At 40.6% G+C, this 24,939-nt stretch overlaps 2 protein-coding genes across 14 annotated transcripts in view; both read right to left on the bottom strand.

The window, feature by feature from the left end:
* The window catches only part of LOC129837290 (ras/Rap GTPase-activating protein SynGAP-like), a 109,110-nt gene extending 106,827 nt beyond the window's left edge, over positions 1–2,283 (bottom strand). For 4 of the 12 annotated variants that reach the window (XM_055903333.1, XM_055903324.1, XM_055903322.1 and 1 more), the window contains exon 1: positions 1,788–2,282. In XM_055903333.1, the coding sequence (XP_055759308.1) occupies positions 1,788–1,809 (22 nt within the window). In that variant the 5' untranslated portion in view covers positions 1,810–2,282. Of the gene's footprint in view, positions 1–1,787 lie in introns of all 12 variants that reach the window. The other 8 variants (XM_055903328.1, XM_055903329.1, XM_055903326.1 and 5 more) reach the window with 5 other exon arrangements.
* A 1,168-nt stretch (positions 2,284–3,451) lies between these two features.
* Positions 3,452–23,866, bottom strand: LOC129837291 (PHD finger protein 1-like). 2 transcript variants are annotated; one of them, XM_055903335.1, is made up of 15 exons: positions 23,444–23,866; positions 22,798–22,876; positions 22,565–22,646; positions 21,813–21,899; positions 21,203–21,297; positions 20,528–20,676; positions 18,986–19,081; positions 18,444–18,512; positions 18,097–18,220; positions 17,652–17,719; positions 17,254–17,385; positions 15,486–15,564; positions 7,039–7,154; positions 6,672–6,755; positions 3,452–6,535 (listed from the first exon to the last, which is right to left on the bottom strand). In XM_055903335.1, exons 2-15 carry the CDS (start codon positions 22,873–22,875, stop codon positions 6,220–6,222), a joined length of 1,575 nt encoding a protein of 524 aa, XP_055759310.1. In that variant the 5' UTR covers position 22,876; positions 23,444–23,866; the 3' UTR covers positions 3,452–6,219. The 2 variants fall into 2 exon arrangements, with proteins under 2 accessions (XP_055759310.1, XP_055759309.1); XM_055903334.1 differs by having other exon boundaries at positions 17,248–17,385.
* Positions 23,867–24,939: the final 1,073 nt, after the last annotated feature.

Raw genomic sequence — 24,939 nt, forward strand, 5'->3', positions numbered from 1 at the left:
GGCTGGTGCTCCATGCTGTCCATCTGCACAGAGAGAGACAGACAGAGAGAGAGACAGACAGAAAGAGAGACAGACAGACAGAGAGAGAGAGACAGACAGACAGAGAGAGAGAGAGAGAGAGAGAGACCTACAGTATCTTATCTTCACATTAAATGTCCATGTGATACTTACATAGGCCTAATGACTTTTGAGTAACCATGGAATTGGGATGAAAACATTTTAACATTGGTGTAAAATACAAAACGCAGGAGGACCAAGGCCCAAGGCAGCACTCTGCATATTATTTCTATGACATTTTCAGTCTAACAACTTTAAAACCGATGCATTTCGGCATGATGTTCGTCAAGGAGAGATAAAACAAGTGTTTTTATAGGGAACTAGTGTTCAGTCAGCCATAAGTTAAAAAGATGTGGCCGATTTCATTTTGATAACATTACCTTGACATTCAACCACAGACTCCTCTACCCAGAAAACCTGTTACATCTAAAAGGTTAATGGTGCCATCTATTGTAGTGGAAAGAGTATAGCCTGTACATTCCTATTGACATGGGTTTTGAAGGTATTATACTACTGTGCACACATTTTTCTGGCAGTGATCTCTCAAGAGTGGGCTCGCGTACAGTAGCTTAACATCTCACAAATATTATGCAACCAACTTCTATTGCTGTGCTCACACAAGAGGCCATTTGGCTATATCCGCTTGTGATGTGTTAGAAGATGACCAAAGCATCATATTACAGAGTTTGAACCGGTTATTCTCTTTGAATGACTGATAACTTTAAGACATTTATGTTTTGGATGCTGAACATGATTTTGGTTTGAGCTTTGTCAATACACCACCAGCACAGCAGTGTCCTTACTGTACCCAGTGTTACAAGACATCACACCTCAGCAGCCTCAAGTCTCTCTACCCCCACCCCCCTCCCCCCTCTATCTCTCTCTCTCCCTTTACCTCTTTCACTCTCTCTCTCTTTCCCCTCTCTTTCTCTGTCACACACACACATTCTCCTCACACAAGATTTGCAGTTGCTGTACAGAGATACCTTGGTAATAGGGACTGGACTCCGTGTACCATACAACCCTTGGATCCCTCAAAGTCCCATCAAACTTTCAAGTGGCCATAACATTTCACACATACAGTCAATCGCTCAATCAATAAGATATATTACCACAAACAAAGCATTTGAAGGCTGCATGATTGAAGTAGCTCATGTTGCACTCCGTTTCACACAGCATTAGTCATGGTTGCGGTGTCACAATACCAAGGGAACTGATTTGAACAGACACTTCCAGGGACCATTTTCCTCCACTACAAACTCATGAAATATTGAGTCTCAAAAACAAGCAAATAAGTACCCCTTCAGGCTCCTTACTGCACACATTGAATAGATATGACTCAATACTAGAGGGGCAAAGTTACAGTGTCATGGAGATACAGTAGGCTACCTGTGACCGTGATCTAAGGATGTTGCACACAGGGAAAAGGACTTGCAAGACTGTGATACCAGCAGGCATGCACACCTCAGCACATTGCAACACTATGGACTACCCTACTCAGCATACACCGGCACAGTGACATATTGACTGGCACACAGTGATAAAACCAGGTAGGTTATCTGGAAGAACATTACCTCTTGCTGTACCTGCCTGTGCTTCCACTAACGCTTCCCTTTTCTAAATTCTGTATTGTATGATGGAGAGAGAGAGAGAGAGAGAGAGAGAGAGAGAGATATGAGGGGGAGGGGGAGGGAGGGATATGCAATAGTGGAATATATCAGTTCTCTTACCTTGAAAGGGAACATAGGACATGTTCCAACGGCATTGAACGTGGTCTTCGAGTCTTGACAGTCTCTCGGCATGCAACAAAAATACCACACACCAGTCAGAAAAGAAGGAATAGGCTATTCACAATTGGAGTCGATGGTAGCCAATATTCCACTGCTGTTCAGAAATATAATGTATAATCCACGATCGCCGAAAGCCATTGAAAATGTATCCCCGTGCATAAAAATATATGCACAAATATATCGCACGCACCGTTATTGAGGTGTGTGGGGAAAACACGAGAGAGAGAGAGAGGAAGAGAAAGGGGGCGGATGAGTGAGTGCGCGCGTGTGTGCGCTTTCCATTATATCTATAGCCTATCTATGCATTGTATATTCCATGTTTGCTCCTTGAAGTTCAAGAAGCAATGATGGCTAAATCGCCTTATTGAATACGGCCCCTTCTACGACTATCAAACGCGCACGCCACCGCACGCAGTCACACACAAACTCGCTACACAGATCGGTGCTGCTGCCAATAACGCGGTAGACTACATTACAGTTCGCTATAGCTCTCTCGTTTAGGCGGTAGGCTATAAGCAAGGCTATTAGGAAGTCTGAAACTTAGTTTAGGCTGTAGGCCTATATCTGGTGACATGGTCAATGGAAATAGTCTCAAGGGGGTAAGCTAAATGAATGGTCTTCGAGAAGGACTTCCACCAACTCGTCTCAAATGTCAAAACGAACCACATTTTATTTGCCTGTAGGATCTAAATTTAGAGCAAAATGGTTTCATCTTTATTCCTGCACTTTTATGTTCCATTACAAAGATTATGGGCAAAATTATTGATAAGGCTATTGGTCATTTTTAGCGACACATCTGAAGTTGCTGGTGTCCTAAAATGAACAAAGCTAAAAGTAGTTATACATATATGGAGCCTACCTACACATTATCAAGCTCAGTAATGGCATCACGTGTGCAGTTTGAAGCTGATGATTTCCTCTTGGATCCAATAGTGGTCCATAGAGCCAACATGGCGTCCTGCTCGGTTCAGTTGCTTCACCTGCCTGCACAGTAAGGTGTCAAACTTGGACTATGTCTACCACCTGGCGGTTGGCTCTTGCAGCTGCAGTTGGAGACTGAACGGTAATGCACTTTAATCTTTCCTTTACACCTCCTCCTAGTGGGAAACGTAAGTAAGTACATGCATTATACAGAATTATATCCAAAGCTTTCATGCTGAATATACATTTCGGCCTAGCCGACCTATGTAAAGGCCAATAGTGATCTGCTAATTAGAATGACACCATCTATACAGGATAACATACAGTTACTGCAGTATGCATCATCATAGCCCTCTAAGATACACAAGGCTATCTGAAATGTCACTGCAATGAATCAACGGCTCTTGACATGACATGGCAAAGAGATTCTTGGCAACAGAGCCATAAGGACTAGCCAGTCGGTTTGCCTGGCAGCAGGGCTATTGATTCTTCACATAATACCTACATGTGAATGGGATGTGTGGTCTATTGCTATACCAATAGAATAAAATTGAATAGAATAGAACTCTCTGAAGTGCAATTCATCATATATTATTATTGGCTAGCCTACTGTAAATACAAATAGGCCTATACATATTGTAAGTTAAACAAGAAATTGACAGAAAACACTCAAAGCACATTAGTAAGATGTGAAGAGCAACTTTTAATTTTTTACATTGGCTGTGTCAGCCTAGGTTATACATGTATAAACGTAATTTGACCAAAAGTCCAAAAATACATCAAACCAAACTTGGACTTGACTACAAATAATAAAAAAAGAGAAGACTTAGCTTCTTGTTCCTCAACTCAAAATCAGATTTACCCCAGTCCTTTGAAGTAATTTTGTATAGTTCCATCTATAACCTACAGTAACAAACACTTGACGGGTCTATAGACATACTTTACCATAGAAAACATACAGATACATTCATTACCATCTAATTGATGGTTCCACAGACCTCTTCCTATTCAACTACAGCCAAATTCACTGAGAATTATCTAAATCCTAAACTGGGATGGGAAGGACTGAGTTGGGAGGTTCATTTGACCTGCACTGCTGTTTAGAAACGTGCCAAACCCTTTGCAATCCAACCTAGACTCAGGGGTAGACGTAATATAGTAAATGTAATCTGTGACACTCCAATTAGTATATGTTACATTTTGTATGATATGTATTAATTTTTGGATGTTGTATTATATGATAGGAATTGCAATTTGTACAATGTTACGAATTTGTAAAATGTGTGATGTTTTACGAATTCCAACTTGTTGTGGTTACGTTATCTAGGTGGCTAACGTTAACTACACTAGGGGTTAGGGGTTAAGGTTAGGGTGAGGAGTTAAGTTAAAGGGTTAAGGTTAGGGGACGGGTTAGCTAACATGCTAAGTATCTGCAAAGTAGCAAGTAGTTGCAAAGATGCTAATGCACTAAAATGCTAAAGTCCGTGATGAGATTCGAACATGCAACCTTTGAGTTGCTAGTCATTCGCGTTATATTCCTACCCATCCACATTACTTTCCTTTTGCCTTAAGTAACCTTCTGTCTTAACCTTATCTAACCATACCAAATGTAACATATTATACTAATTTGAGTGTTCCGTATTTACATTTACTATGTTACGTCTAGTCTATGAGACCAGGCTAAGCAATCATCTATTCACTATTATAAACCGGTTCATTCGAGCCCTGAATGCTGAATGCTGATTGGCTGAAAGATGTGGTATATCAGACTCTATACCATGGGTATGACACAAAATTACTTGTTTGCTGTTCAAATTACGTTGTTAACCAGTTTCTAATAATAGTTTGTGGTATATGGCCAATATACAATGGCTATGGGCTGTATCCAGGCACTCCGCGTTTGGTTGTGCTTAAGAACAGCCCTTGGCCGTGGTATATTTGCCAAATACCACACCCGCTCAGGCCTTATTGTTTAAGTAAGAGATGGCATATTTCACATCATTCAATCTGGGGAACGGGCAACATCTTGCTGTGGTTTTTAAAAAATGACTGAAAATGTTTTCTGTTGACATGATTATAACAGTATAACTGCCTATTGTGTTATTTACGTATTTACTGTAACTACACCTGTAACACAATCTGTCTTCTGGGGGATACAACGCACACATTTACTCTTATCTGTGTTTTATCCCACAAAAGGCAGAAATAAATATCTGTATAAATATAAACTCTGAACCTTGCACTATGATATTCTAGAGTTCTATACACAACCTCCTGTTCCACTATGATCTCTGGGGCCCAGTTCCAAATCAAACACAAACCCATAGCCCTAACCCCTTAGACTCTTGGGTACATCTGAAAGGATCGGATATATGAAAAATATGATGAAAGCTCCACCTTTCCCTCTGATAGACCGGATGAAACTTAAGCCATATTGCTCAGATCTATCCAATCTTGTCAGATCTACATTGTCCAGACTAGTGCTTAGGTATCAGTTTGGAAGTGGGCCAGAGTTAACGCTATCTCTCATCCTCAGTGTAACCTGGAAGATAGGAGCTGACTCCTCTGTCTATGGCCTGAAAATGGAAAACAGTACAAATAGTTTCACCTGCACATAATACCATCATTTGTTGACTTCTCTTCCCTAAAACAATGCAAAAACACCCCTCAACAAATTGACAGTCAAATCTGGCTCAACGAGCGACCATTTTCCATGGCTATCTGATCAAAGATTTTGATCAGTAATCTTGAAGATGTTTTAATATTTGTTTGGAATGTATTTTACACTAATTCTGTGTGTGAAAGCCTACACAACATTGTCGTGACTCTTCCATTGCAATTGGTGGATGAGGAAGAAAACCTTATGGAATAGTAATCATACATGCCATACATTTCAATCACCTGATCCCTTGATTCAGGTCAACTTCTCAATCTGCAGATGCACAACCCAGATAGGCACTATGCAACCACATCAGATCATTCTATATTGTGAATATATAAATCTAACTATAAAACAAAAGCCCTGTTGTGGCTCCTAATATATTTCTATTACATACGATCATGTAAATCAAGTATGACAAAAGGTAACGTAACAAATTGCCTATAATCAAATACTGTATATACAATCTTCAAACGTAAACATGATAAATGCAAAGGCATATTCCAAAGGTATACAGTACAAATATAGGAGAAACACTAGCAAAGAGGGAGATATAGTAACACGTAGTGTGATGATATAGAATGGAGGCGATATCGTTTGAGCAACCTGGATTTGCCTTGTGTGGGGTTTTTGCTTTGCTTGTACTTGATGTTTCCACACATTTCTGATGTGGCACCTGCACGACAGTCATTCTTCCTCTCTCTCTCCAATATCCCCTCTTTCCTGCCAAGCACTCTGGTGTGTTGATCCTCTCTGCCTCCCTCCACCCCCCCATCTATCTCTCACTTTCGCTCAGTACACACTCACGTTCCCCCACTCCACGAGGTACTGGACCTTCCCGTCTGGCGTTACTCGCCTCGCCAAAATCCTCACCCCGTCCCCGCCCCCCCAGCCCCTGACAGCTGACCCATCCCCCCCACCCCCTCCCCCCACGCCGCCCGGATAGGAAGGGACGTCACGCAGCAGGAGGGAGGGGCAGGGATCCAACTTCTGGCCAGGCTGGTGCTGCTGGTGGTGGTGGTTGTTGTGGTGGTGGTGGTTGTGATGGTGGGAGGATGACAGGGAAAAGGGGAGGCAGGGGGGCGGCACTCTACAAGGATCTTCCGCACTGAAGAGAGAGAGATTTATATTTCACGATTCATACTTTTTTCCATTGTCATCCAGGCACAGCTATGGTTTCCTCTCTAGATGTCTAGATTGAGGGTAGTCCCCAGAGAGCAGGAGGAGCTGTGGTTAACACTGACCTATAGTGATGCAGGGTTCTGGAGATGGCTGGGGCTCCGTTATAGGTGGGGTGATACAGGGCAAACATCCGCTTAGGTGGAGAGCTGTGGGAAAAGCAGGGACATAAAAAATAAAAAAACTGACAAAAAGCAACAATGCATGGATTTCCACTGACATACTGCCTAACACAAGCATTTCCTACACCCGCAATAACATCTGCTAAATACGTGTATGTGACCAATATAATTTAATTTGATTTGATAAGGGTAGCCTAAATCAATGAGGATGTAATGTAAAAAAAACGGTAACAGTCTGTAAATACAGTACAATGCATTATTACTTGTTATACAGTATGTAAAGTGTAACCAACACAATAATAGCACCAACCCCAAATTCAGCTCCTCCTCCGACTTCCTGGAGTTGTAGAGGTTAGTTCCACCTACGTAGCCATGGCAACATGGCACAAGATCTATTGGGGTGGCTGGGACCGGGGGCGGACAAGGCTGGACACAGGAGAAACACTGATTAGCTAGTGTTTTGACGCCAAATCAGTGAATCCAATCACACAGCCATGATACTTCAGTTCATGTCCTTATCTTTACAGAAGAATTCTTACTGCTTGTGAATACATCTAAATAAAAACCAAGGTCTATTAACATACTGTATCAAATGATACATATCATTTAAAAAAATGTAATTGCATTTCACTTTTAAACTTCTTCTGGCTGCAAGCCCGAGGCCGGCCACAATATGACAACAGCCACTTAAAGTGCAGGGCGCGAAATTCAAAATATATATTTTTGAAATATTTAACTCACACATTAACAAGTCCAATACAGCAAATGAAAGGTACACATCTTGTGAATCCAGCCAACATGTCCGATTTTTAAAATGTTTTACAGCGAAAACAGCACGTATATTTATGTTAGCTCACCACCAAATACAAAAAAGGACAGACATTTTTCACAGCACAGGTAGCATGCACAAAGCCAACCTAACTAACCAAGAACCAACCAAACTAACCAACAAACAACTTCATCAGATGACAGTCTTATAACATGTTATTCAATAAATCTATGTTTTGTTCGAAAAATTTGCATATTTCAGGTATAAATCATAGTTTACATTGCAGCTACAATCAGAAATTGCACCGAAAGCAGACAGAATAATTACAGACACCAAAGTCAAATACCTAAATACTCATCATAAAACATTTCTGAAAAATACATAGTGTACAGCAAATGAAAGAGGCATCTTGTGATTCCAACCAATATTTCCGATTTCTTAAGTGTTTTACAGCGAAAACACAATATAGCGTTATATTAGCTTACCACAATAGCCAGAAACACAAGCCATTCCCCAGTAGCAAAAGTTAGCGATCATAACAAACCAGCAAAAGATATATAATTTTTGACTAACCTTGATAAGCTTCATCAGATGACAGTCCTATAACATCAGGTTATACATACACTTATGTTTTGTTCGAAATTTTGCATATTTAGAGCTGAAATCAGTGGTTATACATTGTGCTAACGTAGCATCTTTTTCCCACAACGTCCGGATATTTTTCTGACACTTTTTCTGACACACATATTCTGACCAAATAGCTATTCATAAACATAACTAAAAAATAGATGTTGTATAGGAAATGATAGATACACTAGTTCTTAATGCAATCGCCGTGTTAGAATTCTAAAAATAACTTCATTACGACATCCAGCTTAGGTATAGCGAGAGAGTACCCAAAAGCTGGCCGCAAACGACTAGCACAACATGTTCGACAGATATATGAAATAGCATCATAAAATGGGTCCCACTTTTGCTGATCATTCATCAGAATGTTGTACAAGGGGTCCTTTGTCGGGAACAATCGTTGTTTGGATTTAGAACGGCCTTTTTCCCTCTCGATTTAGCAAGCACACTTGCCAAGTGGCGCGAATCTCTCCATGTCAACAAACGGAAGAGAAAGGAACACGGCAAAACTCCCGAAAAAATTTCAATAATCTGATTCAACTATATTGTAAAAACATACTTTACGATGATATTGTCACATGTATCAAATAAAATCAAAGCCGGAGATATTAGTCGTCCATAACGACAGCTTATCAGAAGGCAAATCCAGGTCCCTTGACGCACTCTCCAGAAAACAGGAAACTGGTGACACGTCATACAAAGAGCTATTATACGAGCCCAGATCAAGTTACACACTCCATTTCTTCTCTCACTCCTTGTTGACATCTAGTGGAAGACGTATGAAGTGCATCTAAACGAATAAATATCAAGGACTTTAATAGGCAGCCCCTAGAAGAGGGCATCGATTTCAGATTTTCCACTTCCTGTCAGGAAGTTTGCTGCAAAAGGAGTTCTGTTTTACTCACAGATATAATTCAAACGGTTTTAGAAACTAGAGAGTGTTTTCTATCCAATAGTAATAATAATATGCATATTGTACGAGCAAGAATTGAGTACGAGGCCATTTGAAATGGGCACCTTTTATCCGGCTACTCAATACTGCCCCTGCAGCCCAAACAGGTTAAAACCTGTCTAGGACGGGGGTGCCGCTAGCGGCACTCCTCCAACATTCCACTGAAAAGGCAGAGCGCGAAATTCAAAAAATATATATTTTTTAAATATTTAACTTTCACACATTAACAAGTCCAATACAGCTAATGAAAGACACAGATCGTGTGAATCCAGCCAACATGTCCGATTTTTAAAATGTTTTACAGGGAAGACACAATATGTAAATCAATTAGGTAAACACCTTAGCAAAAGACACCATCTTTTGTTTGTCCACCAACACCACTAACTATCACCAATTCGGCTAAACTAAGATATTGATAGCCACTAACCAAGAAAAAACCTCATCAGATGACAGTCTGATAACATATTTATGGTATAGGATAGGTTTTGTTAGAAAAATGTGCATATTTCAGGCAGATATCATAGTTTACAATTGCACCCACCGTCACAAATGGACTAGAATAAATACATAGAGCAACGTGTATTACCTAATTACTAATCATCAAACATTTCGTAAAAATACACAGCATACACTAATCGAAAGACACAGATCCTGTGAATACAGACAATATTTCAGATTTTCTAAGTGTCTTACAGCGAAAACACAATAAATCGTTATATTAGCATACCACATGTGCAAACATTACCAGAGCATTGATTCTAGCCAAAGAGAGCGATAACGTAAACATCGCCAAAATATATTAATTTTTTCACTAACCTTCTCAGAATTCTTCAGATGACACTCCTGTAACATCATATTACAACATACATATACAGTTCGTTCGAAAATGTGCATATTTAGCCACCAAAATCATGGTTAGACAATGACAAAAGTTGCCCAGCTGGTCAGACAATGTCGTGCGCCATATTAGACAGTGATCTAGTCGTATACATAAATACTCATAAACGTGACTAAAAAATATAGGGTGGACAGCGATTGATAGACAATTTAATTCTTAATACAATCGCTGATTTACATTTTTTTTATTATCCTTACTTTTCAATACAGTTTGCGCCAAGCGAAGCTACGTCTAACAAAATGGCGTCATAAGCGATTAACATTTTTCGTCAGAAACACGATTTATCATAATAAATTGTTCTTACTTTGAGCTGTTCTTCCATCAGAATCTTGGGCAAAGAATCCTTTCTTGGGTCTAATCGTCTTTTGGTCGAAAGCTGTCCTCTTGCCATGTGGAAATGCCCACTGCGTTCGGCATGAACTGGAAACGTGTCCAGAGATTCAAAGTGTCTCAGAAATAAATGTCCCAAAATCGCACTAAACGAATATAAATTGCTATAAAACGGTTTAAATTAACTACCTTATGATGTCTTTAACACCTATTACAAGTAAAAACATGACCGGAGAAATATTACTGGCTACACTAATGGTTGGAAAAAGAGCAGGTCGGTGTCCACCGCGCGTCCGGCGCAGCTGGAAAAGAGTTACTACCTACACGTTGATCTGATTTATAGAGGCTGTGATTGCGCAATCGACTCCATTCAAATCGTCATCACGTAAAGACATCCAGGGGAAGACGTAAGCAGTGTTAGTATCCTCATAGCATTCACAGCGACCTTTAAACTGACTCCAGATCAGGGGCCAAAATGTGTGAAATCTGACTCCATGTCAGGGAAATTGCTGTAGAATGAGTTCTGTTCCACACAGAGACAAAATTTCAACGGCTATAGAAACTAGAGACTGTTTTCTATCCAATAATAATAATAATATGCATATTGTACGAGCAAGAATTGAGTAGGAAGCCGTTTAAAAATTACACGATTTCCAGAAATAGTGACAACAGCACCCCCTAGCCTAAAGAGGTTAAAAAGGCCGGACGCTGGAACTTTGTCAGTACAAAAGGCTAGCCTTTCAACATGGAAATATACACTACCGTTCAAAAGTTTGGGGGTCAATTAGAAATGTCCTTGTTTTTGTCCATTAAAATAACATCAGATTGATCAGAAATGCAGTGTAGACATTGTTAATGTTGTAAATTACTATTGTAGCTGGAAACGGCTGATTTCTAATGGAATATCTACAGTTGAAGTCAGAAGTTTACATACACCTTAGCCAAATACATTTAAACTTCACAATTCCTGACACTTAATCCTAGTAAAAATTCCCTGCCTTAGGTCAGTTAGGATCACCACTATTTTTAGAATGTGAAAAGTCAGAATAATAGTAGAGAGAATGATTTATTTCAGCTTTTATTTCTTTCATCACATTCCCAGTGGGTAAGAGGTTTACATACACTCAATTAGTATTTGGTAGCATTGCCTTTATATTGTTTAACTTGGGTCAAACGTTTCGGGTAGCCTTCCATAAGCTTTCCACCTTCCATAAGCTTTCCACAATAAGTTGGGTGAATTTTGGCCCATTTCTCCTGACAGAGCTGGTGTAACTGAGTGAGGTTTGTAGGCCTCCTTGCTCGCACACGCTTTTTCAGTTATGCCCACAAATTGCCACTCCAATACCTTGACTTTGTTGTCCTTAGGCCATTTTGCCACAACTTTGGAAGTATGCTTGGGGTCATTGTCCATTTAGAAGACACATTTGCGACCAAGCTTTAACTTCCTGACGTCTTCAGATATTGCTTCAATATATCCACATAATTTCCCTTCCTCATGATGCCATCTATTTTGTGAAGTACACCAGTCCCTCCTGCAGAAAAACACCCCCACAACATGATGCTGCCACCCCCGTTCTTCACGGTTGGGATGGTGTTCTTCGGCTTGCAAGCCTCCCCCTTTTTCCTCCAGACATAACGATGGTCATTATGGCCAAACAGTTCTATTTTTGTTTCATAAGACCAGAGGACATTTCTCCAAAAAGTACGATCTTTGTCCCCATGTGCAGTTGAAAACCGTAGTATGTCTTTTTTTATGGCGGTTTTGGAGCAGTGGCTTCTTCCTTGCTGAGCGGCCTTTCAGGTTATGTCGATATAGGACTCGTTTTACTGTGGATATAGATACTTGTGTACCTGTTTCCTCCAGCATCTTCACAAGGTCCTTTGCTGTTGTTCTGGGATCGCACCAAAGTACGTTCATCTCTAGGAGACAGAAAGTGTCTCCTTCCTGAGCGGTATGACGGCTGCGTGGTCCCATGGTGTTTATACTTGTGTATTATTGTTTGTACAGATGAAAGTGGTACCTTTAGGCATTTGGAAATTGCTCCCGAGGATGAACCAGACTTGTGGAGGTCTCCAATTTTTTTCTGACGTCTTGGCTGATTTCTTTTGATTTTCCTATGATATCAAGCGAAGAGTCTCTGGGTTTAGGGTAGGCCTTGAAATACATCCACAGGTACACCTCCAATTGACTCAAATTATGTCAATTAGCCTATCAGAAGCTTCTAAAGCCATGACATTATTTTCTGGAATTTTCCAAGCTGTTTAAAGGCACAGTCAACTTAGTGTATGTAAACTTCTGACCCACTGGAATTGTGATACAGTGAATTATTGTAACGGCTTTCCTCTTCCTCTTCCTCTTCCTCTTCATCTGAAGAGGAGGAGCATGGATTCGACCAAAATGCAGCTTCGTGATATGACATGATTTATTAAAGTAAAGACGAAAAAACACGAAAACACTTTAACAAACTACAAAACAACGTAGACGCACCTGAACATAAGAACTTACATATAATGAAGAACGCATGAAACAGGAACAGACTACATAACCGAACAAACAAACCGAAAACAGTCCCGTGTGGCGCAACGTACATAGACACAGACACAGGAGACAACCACCCACAAACAAACAATGTGAAAACACCTACCTTAATATGGCTCTCAATCAGAGGAAATGAAAACCACCTGCCTCTAATTGAGAGCCATATCAGGTCACCCTATTACCAACATAGAAACACATAACATAGACTACCCACCCAAACTCACGCCCTGACCGTCAAACACATACAAAATAACAGAAAACCAGTCAGGAACGTGACAATTATAAGTGAAATAATCTGTCTGTAAACATTTGTTGGAAAAAGTACTTGTGTCATGTACAACGTAGAGGTCCTAACCGACTTGCCAAAACTATAGTTTGTTAACAAGAAATGTGTGGAGTGGTTGAAAAACGAGTTAATGACTCCAACCTAAATGTATGTAAACTTCCAACTTCAACTGTACATAGGCGTACAGAGGCCCATTATCAGCAACCATCACTCCTGCGTTCCAATGGCACGTTGTGTTAGCTAATCCAAATGTATAATTTTAAAAGGCTAATTGATCATTAGAAAACCCTTTTGCAATTATGTTAGCACAGCTGAAAACTGGTCTTGGTCTGATTAAAGAAGCAATAAAACTGGCCTTCTTTAGACTAGTTGAGTATCTGGAGCATCAGCATTTGTGGGTTCGATTACAGGTTCAAAATGGCCAGAAACAAAGAACTTTCTTCTGAAACTCGTCAGTCTATTCTTGTTCTGAGAAATTAAGGGAATTCCATGTGAGAAATTGCCAAGAAACGGAAGATCTCATACAACGCTGTGTACTACTCCCATCACAGAACAGCGCAAACTGGCCCTAACCAGAATAGAAAGAGGAGTGGGAGGCCCCGGTGCACAACTGAGCAAGAGGACAAGTACATTAGAGTGTCTAGTTTGAGAAACAGATGCCTCACAAGTCCTCAACTGGCAGCTTCATTAAATAGTACTCGCAAAACACCAGTCTCAACGTCAACAGGGAAGAGGCAACCCTGGGATGCTGGTCTTCTAGGCAGAGTTGCAAGGAAAAAGCCATATCTCAGACTGGCCAATAAAAGAAAAGATTAAGATGGGAAAAAGAACACAGACACTGGACAGAGGAACTCTGCCTAGAAGGCCAGCATCCCAGAGTAGTCTAGAATGTCATTCGGGCCTAACCCGAACCATGAAAAACAGCCCCAGACCATTATTCCTTCTCCACCAAACTTTACAGTTGGCATGTGTACTAATGCATTGAGGCAGGTAGCGTTCTCCTGGAATCTGCCAAACCCAGATTAGTCCATCAGACAGCCAGATGGTGAAGTGTGATTCATCACTCCAGAGAACGCGTTTCCACTACTCCAGAGTCAAATGACGACAAGCTTTGTAACACTCCATCGGACGCTTGGCATTGCGAATGGGGATTTTCTCAGCCATGGAAAACCATTTCATGAAGCTCCCGACAAACAGTTATTGTGCCAACACTGCTTCCAGAGGCATTTTGGAACTTGATAGTGAGTGTTGCAACTGAGGACAGACGATTTTGCGCGCTACACGACCCAGCACGTGGAGGTCCTGTTCTGTGAGCTTGTGGCCTACCACTTCGTGGCTGAGCCGTTGTTGCTCCTAGACGTTTCCACTTCACAATAACAGCACTTACAGTTGATCGGGGCTGCTCTACTTGAAAGTCACTGAGCTCTTAAGTAAGGCCATTCTACTGCCAATGTTTGTCTATGGAGATTGCATGGCTGTGTGATGTTCAGCAACAGGTGTGGCTGAAATAGCCATGTCCACATACTTATGTATATATAGTGTATATCTGTCACCTCCATTTCCTATGATAAGTAGATTCATATTGTGGAGACTGAGGTAGAATTTCTTACAGTGTGAGCTCGCTACCATAACAACAAAAGCATTAGGACTCTATCCCATCTATCATTTGCTTCCTCAGTTCTCAGCACACCCTCAGCTCTATCAACCTCCAATGCTGGACTGTGACCCACAACATGTACAGTAAATACAGCAGTGGTATACTAGCATTATCCCCTTACTAGCGTGCTGTCCCTTTAAATCGAGGTGCTCTGTCAATGCTGCACTGTCAAAGTGCCAGCGCCACCTGGCCAAACTGTAATCGACTGCAAAGTGCACTTGGAAGCGCTCCCAGATGCCGCAGATCAACGTACCTTCCCCTCTCACTTTCTCTAGGATAACCAACCTGCCCTAAGATGGCAGATGATTCAAGATCAGGATACAACAGTCTGCTGGAAGTACTGCCCGCTGAAATACGAACAATCCATAACATCTATTGTCTCAGGATTAGGGAGCCAGCCTGAGCAGTAGTATAAAAGGATGCGTATTTTCTATTCATATTAAAAAATATATTTCTAAACCCGTGACCATAACATGTCGTCATACTCGATCGAGTCGTAAACCAGCTTCAATAGTGTATGAGGGGTAGGCTGGGCTTTGAAGAATATGTAAACAGACAACACTGGCTATAAGGATAATCTTTTCTCCACACACTGACTGACATGTCATTCCAATGCCAGGCAGCTCTTTGCTATGCAGTGAGGGGGCGGCTGGTGGCTGATCTCTCCCTTGACGCCTGGTTCGAGACAGAAGCACTGACCTGTGTCTCCATGATGCGCCGCTTTGATTTGCGTGACTCTGGCCCAACCGCTCTCCTCTGGCAGGGCAGTGACAATGGGCTGCTCCACACAACAACACAGAGACACAGTCAATAACTTGAGGAGTGGTGCAATGTTTTCACTTAGAAAACTACAGTTTGAGTCAAAAGTTGGGAGACACCTACTCATTCCAGGGTTTTTCTTTATTTTTACAATCCTCTGCTGCAGAGGATAAGTTAATTCGATTTAACTGCACCTCAGATTGCAGCCCAAATAAATGCTTCACAGAGTTCAAGTAACAAATCAAAATCAAATCAAATTTATTTATATAGCCCTTCGTACATCAGCTGATATCGCAAAGTGCTGTACAGAAACCCAGCCTAAAACCCCAAACAGCAAACAATGCAGGTGTAACAGCCATCTCAACATCAACTGTTCAGATGAGACTGCATGAATCAAGCCTTCATGGTCAAATTGCTGCAAAGAAACCACTACTTAAGGACATCAATAAGAAAATGAGAATTTGTTGGGCTAAGAAACAAGAGCAATGGACATTAGACCGGTGGAAATCTGTCCTTTGGTCTGATGAGTCCAAATTTGAGATTTTTGGTTCCAACCGCCGTGTCTTTGTGAGACGCAGAGTAGGTGAACGGATGATCTTCGCATGTGTGGTTCCCAGTGTGAAGCATGGAGGAGGAGGTGTGATGATGCTTTGCTGGTGACACTGTGTGATTTATTTAGAATTCAAGGCACTCTTAACCAGCATGGCTACTACAGCAATATGCTATCCCATCTGGTTTGTGCTTAGTGGGACTATCATTTGTTTTTCAACAGGACAATCACCCAACACACTTCCAGATTGTGTAAGGGCTTTTGACCAAGAAGGAGAGTGATGGAGTGCTGCATCAGATGACCTGGACTCCACAATCACCCGACCTCAACCCAATTGAGATGGTGTGGGATGAGTTGGACCGTGGAGTGAAGGAAAAGCAGCCAACAAGTGCTCAGCATATGTGGGAACACCTTCAAGGCTGTTGGAAAAGCATTCCAGGTGAAGCTGGTTGAGAGAATGCCAAGAGTGTGCAAAGCTGTCATCAAGGCAAAGGGTGGCTACTTTAAAGAATCTCAAATATTTAAAAAATGTAACACTTTTTTGGTTATTGCCTGATTCCATGTGTTATTTCATAGTTTTAATGTCTTCACTATTATTTTACAATGTAGAAAATAGTACAAATAAAGAAATACCCTTGAATGAGTAGGTGGGACTGAACTTTTGGTATAAATGTGGTCTTTTTTATTTTAAGCCAATAGAGAATGAAAGAGAAGATGGTGTTGAGAACGTTTAGCAAGATGATCAATATCCACATGCGAATGCGCACAAGCATGTATGCACACACACACACACACACACACACACACACACACACACACACACACACACACACACACACACACACACACACACACACACACACACACTATAGATGATGTATTTATTGATACAAATATTAGTTATAAACATATTCACCAGAGTAAAATAAGTGAGTCCTTCCCATCATGATTTAATGAGGCACACAAGCGCCTGTTTAGTTAGGAACAGTTGTTCCTATCCAGCTGGAAGGACCACCGTCTACAAGGTACCGCTCTTTTTCACTATTGTAAATGTGTAATTAATTACTAGAATGAATGTATCCATATAAGGAGTTGAGTCCTGAGGCTTGTGTTTGTGATGAGAGAATAATAAATCACAGAAGTTGTCCTTACTCTGACCTTCTCCTTTGGGTGATGTTGATGGGCGGGTCAGTGATGAGGGGAGACGAATCAGAGGTCAGGGGAGGCGGAGCTCGGACCTGGAGCCCAAAAAGACACTTCTTCTTCTTGATCTCTTTACCAGAGACAAACCTGGATGACATAACAGAGAAAAAGACTTTCAAAACTTGTAGACAACAACTTTGTAAAGTCAGGTCATCGTTCTTTTTAAAACAAGTTTGCATTATTGTCCATGTTTTCTTATCGTTCTCTATTGATAATATCAAAAAGTTAAGAAACAATTAACTAACTGTATTTTCTTTAACCAAATGTACAATTCCAGAAGCAACGCTATCATAAATCTGGTCACGCATAGCTGTGGCTTCTGTTTATTCTTCGCATCATATGCAGACTCTCACCTGTCTTTGTTGGAGTTCAAAGCGTTGAGCAGATTGTGGCAGCGATCTTGCCTTGGTGTGTCAGAGAGCTGGGGGACAGGGAGGAATGAAAATCAGGAGTTTGATTAACGCTGTGGATGGTAGCCTGAAACAAATGTTAACACATTTAGAGACACATTGACATTCATTGGCGAAAGGTAAACATTTCCATGGATAAAGTAGTTAGTTACTAATGTGATTTGTGAACAGTTCATTAAAAAAGGGTATGACTGATTTAAATGCAACTGCAGTACCTGGGAGCCACATAAAATACAAATGATATTTACCATTTAAAATGTGCTAAATAACAATGGCAAGTAGCTAATGAAATCAAAGCACATAATTACCACATGACTGCTAACCAATGACGCTAGCTAACACTTTCACATCGTTTCATCATAGCACGTAAGTGAGGAAATGTTTATACCGAGCCTAGAAGCAAAGAGTCCCAATTCTCATTGGCAAACGACATGATTTCATGGTCGAAATCAAAGTATTTTCTCTTGCAGCACAAGGAGAGGTGGTAGAGCACCAAATGGGCCAAATCTACCCTGTATTTACAACAAACACACCAGGAAAAGACGCAGTTAGTTCAGAATTTATCACATCACAAAGCTTTTCATTACATTATTGAGTAAGAGGAATTAACATATTGTAACCCACACGACTCAATAAACCTGTCAGAAGAAACTGGTTTTCAAGAGTGTTTCAGTGTGATAATCCCTGCAGTTTAAATTATGTATTCTTCTCTTAGCAGATACTGTATAGCTTTACCAGCTCATGGGTAGCCGTTGAATTGTCTCTGGTCCGCTTGCACAGACTGAGCACTGGAACTCATAAAACCTTTCAGAAAGAAATAGAACACAGATGATTCTATTTTTGTCTGTGATTGACCAGATATAAAAGTCAGTGGAAACATAACATAGCACATGGTTGCTAGTGTCAGCAAATTCTTCCCAGTTTCCATCACCTGTTTAGCAGATGTAACAACCCAGCACATTCTACCTCACCATCAATCTCAAACATTACTTTCCTATATAATAAATATATCATGGGCATTAAACCAGTAGGATAATACAAATGGTTAATGTGACAATAATGGTGTAATGGACTGGACTAATTTGAATTCATTTTAAACCTCTACCACATTACATTGGACACCAGAGAGGCAGAATAACAACACTGCACTGCTATTAGCAATTAACACTAACAGCATTAGCCCTACCACTGCCAGTTTTAGAACCTCTCTGTTATGGTTTGACAATGGCAATGCAAAAAAGCAGTCCAAGGTTATAGATAACAATACTCTGTCTCACCTGTCTCCATATAACAACGGCTTGGTCAGACACTGTGTGCAAGCTTCATGAAACCACTGACCACAACTTCCACACTGCAACATTTTCAAGTTCCACCTGCAGTTGATAAATAAAAACATTAACCACACTCCCCAATGGCTTAAACATAGCTAACATCTGGTGGCCACCTGACAAGAGTACAGTATATTATGTATTTTTCAAGAGGCTGCAATACTCTACTGAAAAACACATTATGTCTTGACAGTAGAGCTGTATAATGGTGAACAGGACATACAGGGTTCCAACATGAATATTCTATTTGTTTTTGTTGGTAAGGAAAATAAATAGTAAAGCTTATTGACCAATACATGTGCTAAACACTAATTATAAAATGTTATTATTAAGTGATAATGCCCGAGAAGACGGTGTTATGAGGATATTGGTATGGGTGTTGTTAGAACCGAGTCAAAGTCGAGGGCCGGCAAACCGTGTCAATATATTCTCCGAACACCGACTTTGAGGACATTATGACTTTTATACAACGGGTTAACAACATACTCAAATAATGATTGACATATTTTCATTATAAACATTATTTGGATTAATGTATTCATACTATTTCTTCCTTCCACAACATATAGTCCCGACACAAATCTAGGGTTGCTACCCAAGCCGGCTGGTCGTTCGTTCGGTTGCCAAAGACGCGACCCAGTCGCTCAGTCTTTTTGTTCTGTATCTATGGATGCGACCCAGTTGTTAGTTCTAAATGTTCCATTGAAATAGTGACTTGCAACGTTGTTATCCCTTGCTTGCTAGCTAGCTAACTACGGCTAACTTACAGTCATGTCAAACAGTACAGCAGGAATAACAGCAAAGTAGCTGCATTTGCGTTTTTTTAAGCTGTTTTCTAGTGACATTTATTTGGATACATACATAACAATGAGCTAATGAGGCACGATTTTGCCTGACATAGAAAATGTGCTCTCTCTTTAGGACACTATTGTTCAGAGGAGCTAGCCAACAACACAGCTAACACAATCACTTCAAACTGAAGATGGAAAAACAGCAAACTAGCTGCACTTTGTTTCATTTGACCTGTTTTCGATTGATAGTTATTTGTATATATCCATACAAATTATGCTGATTCATGATTTCAACTGGCTGAGAAAAGCTGCCTTTCTGTCTGTCTCATCCCGACTCCCTACACTTTCATTAATATGGGACAGCTGGAGATCCAATTTGAATATTGAAACAATGTTGCAAATGTCCGCGACAGACACCAATGTTTTTACATCTCCGCTGTTAAAAACGAAATGTTAGTCTGAAAGAAATGTGAGATAATGTCTAGATGCTTTTTATAGTGGAGATCAGTGGATTGCGCAGTCAGATGGAACAGAGTAAATAGGCATTTTAACGTCATAGATTTAGCCAGTGGTAACTTGTGGAATAGACACCATCTGGAATGCGGTTTTAACCAATCAGCATTCATGATTAGACCCACCCGTTGTATAACATAATATATCTACTGAGGGCATCTGTTAGAAGCTATAAATTGTCACTCACTCTCCAGGTCCGGCACAGTAGCAGTAACACTGCTGCTGGTTGGTCAGATGCTGTGGGTCCCAGTCTAAAGATGACAGCTGATAGGGCAGCCGAAGTTTCATGATTTGCATGAGCCGGGCAAACCGTCCTCGTTTGATGGCTCCCCCTCTCTGAAATAAAATGTTGACAAATCGAGTCACTACAGCGACCTCTCCACTCACGGTCATGTCAGTACATTCAAGATAGATGACATTGGATGGGAACTATCCAGAAAAAGCAATTCATCTCATTTTATTGTAGGTCAGCTGAGTGAGATAATATCTTGAGAAAAGTCAGGTCAATGAGATATGGACATTGACCGATGGACAATTAGCCCTTAACCACAGTGCTCCCTCCTCTAACACCTACAGTACAGAATTGGAGCATACATGAATTACTGACCATAATCACGATAATACAGTATAATCTTGAAAAAAATCTGCATTGACGAACTGGTCAGATGTCCAGGCACAATAATACAGAGTTGTAACATTTCTGTGGTATCCTTCAGATATATCCATTGACAACACTGTTTAACACAACACTGGTCTTGAAATTGCTTTCTCAGGATAGATCAAAAAAATGTTACATGTCTGAAATGGATATTTTCCCTGAGCCAAGAGGCAGTGTGTGAAACAGAAAGATTAGCAGTCTAACCTTGGTCGCCACTGCAAAGACACATTGCCGACATATCCAAGAATTGCTGTCAGCTTCCGGCTCAATGGACGGAGTGTGGCACTCAGGATGATAACCTGTTATGGAATGGAGAGAGTGTTTACTGTAATTCACATGCTGATTATATGTTACTGACGGAGAACCTTTCCTTGTCTCTTTTCATGAAATATTATACACTGAGTATACAAAACATTAGGAACTGCAACGCTGCTGGGTTTTAAACGCTCAACAGTTTCCCGTGTGTATCAAGAATGGTCCACCACCCAAAGGACATCCAGCCAACTTGACACAACTCTGGGAAGTATTGGAGTCAACATAGGCCAGCATCTATGTGGGACGCTTTCAACACCTTGTAGAGTCCATTTCCCCTGACAACTGAGGCTGTTCTGAGGGCAAAAGGGGTGCAACTCAGTATTAGGAAGGTGTTCCTAATGTTTTGTACACTCAGTGTATATTATCTGGTAGAAAACCTGAAGAAAAAAAATAGATGGCATTGTTTTTTTCTTTATTTCAATTAGTTGTGCCTATCCGTCATAAGTTATTATTTGAAAATACCTCTATGAATAGTCCATAACATGCTGTGTTTTCTTACCGTGACGACATTTAAGACAATTGATGAGAGGTTCTTTAAGAGGCGGGGCATCACAGACACAGCAAACCTCTTCCACTCCAACTGAGACTTAAGCGAGAGAGAAAAGGAGTATCAGAGAGAGGGGAAGAAAGAGAGAGATCACTCAACAGTGTTAATTTATGTATATTGATTCATTTCCTTGCCACTTCATTGATTTCAATGTCTCCTGCACCCTTTCAGATTTCACTCCTTTTGACATGCGGATATTTGGCTGTGCTTCCCTTCACTTTACACTAACTACGTGGGGGCGCCATTTCCCTATGGAGTCATTACACTAATAAATTCATAAATACACCTAAAAGTCCCCCATCAGAAATGCCAACATTTCCAGGGAATGTTGTATTTCAACCTTGACTAAAGACCTTAATTGCACAACATTCTTTTGAACTACAATGCATCGGAATGAAGAGAGAGCATCAAATTAAGAACAAACTTTTCAAAGCTGAGAGAGAAACATCAAAAAACATTTTATGAATTTCTTTAAACTCCCTGAGGTAAATCAAGGTAAGGTAAACGTAAAGATCATTAAAATATGATAATGGAGAATCTTCAAATAGCCCCCTAGCTATAGAAGGGTAGATATGAATGAAATAGTTTTATCCACATTTTAGGGGATAATACTTTGATTCAAAAGTAAGTCCACAGTGCCCAAAAACCCTCCGTTAAATGTTTTGAGTTAACTGAGGAAAACAAGAGTAAGTTGTAAGTCTTACAAGAATGAATGTCTTTTCTTAGAACCCAGAATTCGGAGTTGTCCTCAAATCTCACCAGACAACACTGCTTGACTCCATCTACCTGAGGAGAGGGATGGAAAGAGAGTGCAATTGTTCACTCAAACCTAAATAGAATACTTTCCAACTGCACGCACGCACACACACACACACACACACACACACACACACACACACACACACACACACACACACACACACACACACACACTTACTCTTTTCACATTACCGAGGTACAGTAGTCCATCACTCCATCGAGCTAACACATCATCCCCTTCACTTACTCCCCCCATCCTGAAGAGAAGTGAGAGAGAGAGATAAAGAAGGAGTGAGGGAGAGGAGGGGGCTCATGTGAAATGGAAATCCAATTTATTCACTGAATACTTTGCTGCCATTGCTGACAGAGGTTTATGGCCTTATCGTTCCATAGGCACTTGGCTGGAGTGGATAAGGGGTTACATTCTCACAAACCCAGCATAGCCACAGTCAGAATCCAGCAGATTTAATGATGAGTGTAAGTGCCCATGCATGGAGCAGGACAAACCATTATGACACAACACATGTGAGAAAATGCATTCACCACTGCATGATGACTGCACTGTAGTTTGATTGTAACACCACTGTACGTCTCTATACTTTGCTTTCTCATGTACTTCTGTGTTGTATCCTCTTTGAAAATCTAAAACGACAAACTTGAATAGAAAGGAATCGCTGTAGCCTATGGACATAATCTCTGCACAGCCAGCGGTTGTTCCAGTGCAGGCACTCAAGTCAAAGAGACACATGATACATAATAGCATTTTCAGATCAATAAAAATTAACATAGACAGTGTTGCTGGAGGAACAGAGAGCCATTGCTACCTGTCAAGTCGAACTCCTCTCCGTTGGGGTCACAGCGATTCCTGTGCCGGCTTGACATGAAATATTTTATCTCTTCTGTTTTCCTCTCGTCTCAATTACTGCCCGGTTGGATGTGAAGCCTACGTGTGTGCCAAAGTGGATGTGCATGTATGTGTCTGTGCCAAGCGCGTATGTCAGTCAAGTCGTCAGTGAGGCACCGTCGGTACGTCCGTCTTTCTCTCTGTCTGTCTGTCCTCCGCGACGTCGTTTCGTCATGTTCCCTTGCCTTTGCTCTCTTTTCTCCACCTATTGATGCTATTAAGCGTGTTTGTCAGAGCAGCACGAGAATCAACCCGCGAGAGACGCCATCATCCCTGCCTCTTTCTCGACCGACTTGTTGTGACGCAGACATAAAACACCGAGAGATAAAGTGGGAGGGAGATAGGGGGGACCGGGGCAACGACGGCGGGAACACCTTAACATCCGAAGAAATTACCTCTAAACCGTTATGACAAGGAAAGCTGTTTTTTCTGAAGAATTAGCTAAATTGTGCTAAAAGCCAATTAAAAATCAGCCAACGACGTTAGTCGCTGGAGTTTATGTGGCCAATTAGTGGAAGTTTTACATACCTCATTAATTGGTACCTCCCAAAGAAGTGTGCTGCAAGTTTGGAGTCCTGGAGAAAGTTTTAAAAGGGCCAGTGGAAGCTGCGCTCACACGTGTTATTCACCTTTTTTTTACCATTCAGTAAATTTCACCATAAATAGTTTCCTTGCTATAGTCAGCATTTTTCTTTCCTTCCAGCTAAAATAAACTATAATCATAGTGTAATCATAAATTATCTAATTTCTTAATATTACTACACATTTGTATTATATAGCCTAGGCTGCAATATACAATATGTATAATAAACATTGTAATTGTTTATATAAAGTTATTTGTGCAGTCTTTGTGGTCCTCTTGCCAGATAAGCCTATTTTCAGGTTTTGGACACTATACAAAGTTAGCCTAAGTAATTAAGGATAATTAAGGCTTGGATTACTTTGAGCACTTGTCACTGTTGTCATCAAAGGGAATTGTTGAATGTGATTTACAATAGTCTATAGTTGTCCTATACATTTCCTCTTAATACACATATTGTGTGTGAAATATTGATTATCTATGATCAATCATCTATTCTTTACTGCTCAATAATCTATGCATATGCTCAATAATGTCATCACCACTTGTCACTGCTCACTATCAACATGAATATCACTGGTCACACAAGCTGTCATTTCTCACAACAACTGGGTGATAACATAACATGGTAATAACCAATGTCAGAATGAGTAACAATTTGACTTATTTACCATTGGTAAATTATGAGCCCTAGAAATTGGACACACGTTCATGTATATAATTTATGAACGGCAGATTAAAGGGCATTTTAAAGTGTCATACCATAATTTAGCACTGACAATTCTATGAGTAGGCAACATAGCCTATAATTGAATAGTCAAAACAACAAGTGATGA

Source organism: Salvelinus fontinalis, chromosome 38 (assembly GCF_029448725.1).
Source record: "Salvelinus fontinalis isolate EN_2023a chromosome 38, ASM2944872v1, whole genome shotgun sequence".
In the NCBI taxonomy this organism is placed as follows: domain Eukaryota; kingdom Metazoa; phylum Chordata; class Actinopteri; order Salmoniformes; family Salmonidae; genus Salvelinus; species Salvelinus fontinalis.

Excerpts from the sequence above, each read along its gene's own strand:
- LOC129837291 (XM_055903334.1), bottom strand. The coding sequence starts at position 22,875 with ATGGGGGGAGTAAGTGAAGGGGATGATGTGTTAGCTCGATGGAGTGAT. Across the intron at positions 21,298-21,812 it reads TTGTCTTAAATGTCGTCACG|GTTATCATCCTGAGTGCCAC; the intron begins GTAAGAAAACAC and ends ATTCCATAACAG. Across the intron at positions 17,386-17,651 it reads TTGAACTCCAACAAAGACAG|GTTTGTCTCTGGTAAAGAGA; the intron begins GTGAGAGTCTGC and ends TATGTCATCCAG.